This window comes from Octopus bimaculoides, chromosome 6 (genome assembly GCF_001194135.2).
Source record: "Octopus bimaculoides isolate UCB-OBI-ISO-001 chromosome 6, ASM119413v2, whole genome shotgun sequence".
Classification (NCBI taxonomy): Eukaryota; Metazoa; Mollusca; class Cephalopoda; order Octopoda; family Octopodidae; genus Octopus; species Octopus bimaculoides.
Window position 1 is genome coordinate 95,572,066 of NC_068986.1, and position 5,754 is coordinate 95,577,819.

General features: G+C 39.2%; 1 protein-coding gene across 1 annotated transcript in view; it reads left to right on the forward strand.

The window, feature by feature from the left end:
• The first annotated feature begins 4,970 nt into the window (after nucleotides 1–4,970).
• The window catches only part of LOC106870356 (probable tRNA (uracil-O(2)-)-methyltransferase), a 21,877-nt gene continuing 21,093 nt past the window's right edge, over nucleotides 4,971–5,754 (forward strand). Inside the window, exon 1 of the mRNA XM_014916390.2 lies at nucleotides 4,971–5,666. Within this exon, the coding sequence (XP_014771876.1) occupies nucleotides 5,036–5,666 (631 nt within the window). The 5' untranslated portion in view covers nucleotides 4,971–5,035. The remainder of the gene's footprint in view (nucleotides 5,667–5,754) is intronic.

The following is a 5,754-nucleotide window of genomic DNA, read 5'->3' on the forward strand; positions in this document are numbered from 1 at the left end:
GTGTGTGTGTGTGTGTGTGTGTGTGTGTGTGTGTGTGTGCACGCACTTGTGTATTTGACTTGTCATTTCGTATTGAGATCCATATCAGATGTCTTAAACACTGTATAACACTTATCCAAATATGCTTCACAGCCATATCACGGTATGCATGTATGCATTATTCTGTATGTCTGTATGTATATATGTACCTATGTACGTTTATGTATTCAAGATTATATATTAATAACAAACTGATACTGAAAGCTTGAATTATTTAGTCTCAAGTATGCCTTCACGTTTCGAGTTCAAATTCAGTAGAGATCAAACTTGCCTTTTTTTTATCCTAATGAGAGTTGATAAAATAATACGGGTTGATAATCTAAAGTAAAAATCTCCGTTAAAAACCTTACACCTTTCGGTATCAACGCGCTTGAAACCGCCTATTGTTCTAAGAAGGAAACTTATTTTAAAGTGATCTACGTACATTAAGTCTCAATCAAAATTTCCCACTAATTTATGTTCCAAACACCATTTTAATAATCCTAAATTATCCTTAATAATTCTACTATAGGCACAAAACCTAAAATGTTGCAGAAGAGGATTAGTCGATTACACCATTCCCGGTGTTTCACTGGTATTTATTGTATCCACCCTGAAAGAATGAAAGACAAAGTCGACCTCGACGAAATTTGAGTAACACTATCTTAATAATAACAAAGTTATTTTACGAAATTCTTCGTTATTTTCAAAGTTAATTGAAGCAAAGGCAGTGTGTGCTAACAGAAAAATGGTAACGAAAAGGCTAAAGACAATCCAGTCTAATGACTAGATTTATTATATTCCTACAATAAGCATTGCTACTACGTCTTCATCTTGAGTTCAAAACACACTCTCTTCCTTCAAGGGATCGATAAAATTAGATAACAATGACATTTCGAGATTGATTCAATCGACAATATTCTTTTCTAAACGCAGTGTTGTTTCCTGTCCGGGTCAAAAGAAAACTATAGATTTAGGTCACTGAATATACAATATCATTAATGAAACATCTAAAACAACTTAACATGAAACCAGACAAACCTGTTATAGAGAAATATAAAAAAAAGGAAAAACATTGATGACACGACGATGACATTGTCAATAAAGACAAATAGAAAAAACGGGTCTACTACCCCGTGCAACACGTTGGGATTGTCAATGATAGCGAGAATGATGCGGTGGGATCTTAGTGCAGAGATTTTATTGAGCCGTTAGGTGAATGATTTGGCGCAGGTGTTGCTGTGTAACCACCTGGATCCGGGTTCTTTTTCAGCGCCTGGAACTTTGGGGCTGGTGACCAAAGCCTTGTGAGTGGGTTTGATAGATGGAAACTGAAAGAAGCCCGTCGTATATATGTATGTGTGTGTGTGTCTGTATATATCTATGTCTGTGTCTTTGTGTAAGTGTTTGTCCCCCACCACCACTTGACAACCGGTGTTGTTGTGTTTACGTCCACGTAACTTAGTGGCACGGCGGAAAAAACCGATAGAAAAAGTACTGGGGTCGATTTATTGCACTAAACCTTTCGAGGTGGTGCCCCCACCCCCAGTGTGGCTGCAGTCTAATGACTGAAACAATTAGAAGGTAAAAGATACATACATACATACATACATACATACATACATACATACATACATACGTATTACGTACGTACGTATGCGTGCGTGCGTGCGTGCGTGCGTGTGTTTAGTTCAAAATTGTACAAAAAACAAAAACAGAAGATAGGAACAGGTGAGGGAACAACAAAGTGTATTAGTTTCATGGTCAGTTTATGGATGGGTGGATGGATGGATGGATGGATGGATGGATGGATGGGTGGATATGAAAAGATTAGATCTAAGGATCAAGGTGTACGAAGCTAGTGAGCTTCAAGCAATCCGTAGAAGATATAAAATAAAACAACTTTCAGGAACATTTGTAGTTTATCGACGCAGAAAGTTAATTTTATAGTTCACGGTTAGCAACTGGGGTTGTTATGCGAATAAACATTCAAAAATTAGGGAATGGAGTAGGTAAAATCCAGGTTAATTCCCAATGAGTTAACACGAAATCTCCCAGCGACAGTATAAACTTCTTATAATCAAAGTATCCTTGGCCCGAAAAGCAGCTTTCGTTCTACCCATCGTTTCGATAATTGACCACCTCAGAGCTTCTGCTAACTATGAAACACATGTAGCCTGGATTTTATCTATAATACTCTTAGCTTAGTTTTTCCTTGGGGCTGGCCAGATTGGAGCAATCTCGAGTATAATCAGCTGAGATTGCGACGATAATCTGGAACTCGACTGATGAAAGAAAACTCCGAATGACCCGTCCTTGTTTTCTTTGTATCGTCTGTATAGATGTTTTGTTGTCCTTCTTTGTATCACCTAACTGTCCGGATGTTTTGCGTTCTTGTCCCATTTTGTATTTTATATGTATATATATAAACTACGTGCAAGCTAGTATAGCTTAGTGATATACATCATTCTTTCTCTAATTCTTAAACGGAGTCTATATAGTTGTGAGTGGACTTAGAGTCGCTCTCGACCTTCCCATTCTTGACCCAGCGGAACGACCACGATGTCACAGCGGGAAAGAGAAGGGGCTACATTAACATCCGACTGGTACTCATATCAGCTGAGTAAACTGCAGCAAAGTGAAATGAAGGGCCTTGCTCTATGACACAACGTGCCTCCCGGGCCAAAAAGCGAACACATCATTTTATCGTGAGCCTTACACCCTATCCACTTAGCTACGAACCTACATATGTGTGTATGCACCTGTGTGTGTGTGTGTACGAGTGTAGGTATAAGTGTGTGCGTGTGTCATTTTACCTGGTTCAACTATTAGACTACGGCCATGCTGGGGTACCACCTTGAATTTTATAGTCGAATGAATCGACCCAGTACTTATTTTTTAAGCTTGGTACTTATTCTATCGTTCTCTTTTGCCGTGCCACTAAGTTACGGGGACGTAAACACACCAACATCGATTGTCAAGTGGTGATGGGGAGACAAACACAGACACTCACACATAGATATATCAGTGGCGACTCCGGCACTTGGGTTGTTCGAGCTTAGCCCGAATATAAATTTAGTAAAGTGAAACGCGTATTTACAAGCTGATTTAATTTCTGCCAACACTAACTTCAAGTATGTAATTGTAGCCAGTAACTTGGGCTCTTTTTATTGAGCCTGGTCGCAGTTTATTTATTTTCGTTCAGCGTCTGGTGGTCGTCTTAGAGGTGCCCTGTGTCAAAAAATATCATTCGTAGCAGACCTTCTCTCGACATCGTTCACATGCACCTGACTCGGACTCAGAAGTTACAGCCCGAGTTGTTATCTATAATCGTAAAAATTAAAAGTAATTCAAATTCAATGTTTCCTTGAAACAATAAATTTCTATAGAGATTAGGATCTGTATTCCAATCTATGAAAAGTTTCTGTTTTACAGCATTCTTAAAGGAACGAAAAATTATTCAACAACGAACGAGCCTGGGAGGTGTAAAATACTAACTGGCATCTCTTGTCAAGAGTAAGGCGACAGATCGCTAATGTTTGTTGTGCACTCTGCTGTCGTTATTTGATTGTTGTTATTCTGTGCGTCTATATGTAAAGAGCAGTTGTGTTTTGCAGAGTTGCTTTATTTTTGCCCTTAACTTAGAAATAGAGAAAGACATAGTGCCAGATATAAAAAAAATAATAAGCCATTTGGGGCTAGAAATAAGACGAAAAAATGTGAAATTCTTCGAGCGGGCATATGCCTTATGCGAAATCTGTTATGAGCCCGAATGACGTTGATCACCTGGAGTCGCCTCTGATATATATATATACATATATAATCAACGGGCTTCCTTTCGCTTCCGTCTACTAAATCCACTCACAAGGCTTTGGTAGACCCGAGGATATAATAGAAGACACTTGCCCAAGGTGCCATGCTGTGGGAGTGAACCCGTAACCACGTGGTTGGAGAAACAAGCTTCTTACCACACAGCATATATATGTGGTCATCAAGTATGAAAATTGTAGAAAAGAAAAAAAAATTTTGTTAAGTTTTATAAATACAAGAAATAGTTTTATTCATCAAAGTATGCAACCATATTATCAATACACTTTTGCCATTTCAGCGGTAGCTTGTCCAACCCGGAACTGTAAAAGCCTGGCAATCTAGAGTCAATAAAATCTTGGAAGGCCTGTTTTACAGCATCGTCGGAATTAAATTTTTTTCCTATCAAAAAATTATCCAAATTCTGGAAGAAGTGGTAGTCAGTGAGGGCAAGATCAGGTGAGTAAGGTGAATGATGGAGAACTCCTGTAGTTTCGCCAATGTCATTTTTGCGATGTGTGGTCTGGCGTTGTCTTGCAATAAAATAGGAGTGGATCTGTTGACTAATCTAGGCTGGGGGTTTTTTGGGGTTTTTTTGTAAGTTTCTGCATGATTTGGTCCAGTTGGCTGCAGTATACTTAGGCCGTGATTGATGAGCCAGGTTTAATGAAATCATAATGGATCACACCTGCGCCAGACCGCCAAACACACACCATCAGCTTCTTTTGATGAATTTTGCTTTTTGGTCTGTGTTTTGGTGGCTCGTCTTTGTCCAACCATTGTGCTGAACCTTTACAGTTGTTGTAGTGGATCCATTTCTCATCACATGTTACAATTCGACTCAAAAATTATTCATTTTTGTGACGAGAAAGTAGCATAATGCAGGCACTGCTTGTGTATGTATGTATGTATGTATGTATGTATGTATGTATGTATGTATGTATGCATACGTGGATGGATAGATGCTTTATGTTTTTTTTGTTTTTGTTTTTACGTATTCCTTATTTAGTTAAGACAATCGGGTGAGATTTCAGGAATATTTAGCTGCTAATTCTAGCAGATCGAGCAACCACTAAGCTCCCTCATTTTGTTGATTGTAGTATGAAAGTAACTTCTGAATAGTTACATTAGAGTGAAGGGAGATAATAGAATAGGCATTTAGAGTTATTTCCCTTGTCTTGCATCATGCCTTTGGTGTCATGTCTTGTGTATGTGTAAGAACGATATAAACAAAACTGACCAAACGAAGCCAACTACCAAGATGACGACACCAGAATGGTCGCATTGTCCACAATGTCTGCAATGTCCACTTCGACAAGCTTCAGAGTCTACATCAGCCAAGTCTGAGTCCGGTTTCGTTGCCGCTATTCTTGTCTGGCTCAACAAACCCCACGTTGTCAACCGACGCTTGATCGGTTCACGGTTGATCGCCACATTTTCTTACCCTCGTATTAAGACGAGGGAAGAAACCCGAAAATTCCTGGATACTGTAAAGAACAGATTCGTCCATTCAACACGCTGGACTGGCGAATCCTCTGTTCAAAGAGGCATTGAAAAACGGCAAGACAATGTTGATTTTACGAACGAAGAGGCTGTGGGAATTGAACATCATACGAACGAAAACAATGTTACATGGGAGAAAAGTAAACACTTTACAGAAAAAGATGTTACACGTGGATTAAATGGGCACCATTCAAATGACGATAATGTTGAAGATCATTTCACCGATGTGCAGATCGAAGACCTTATCACGTCCCCGGAAGATCTGGTTGTTTTCGTTCGGGACTTGCTACCGAGAAATCTGGATTTACATCAAATCCTACGGGAAGTGATTACCTACGGTAAGTGAACAATTAACTGTAAAGCAACCCTTACTTCGAATTAAGCTCTCTCTCTCTCTCTCTCTCTCTCTCTCTCTCTCTCTCTCTC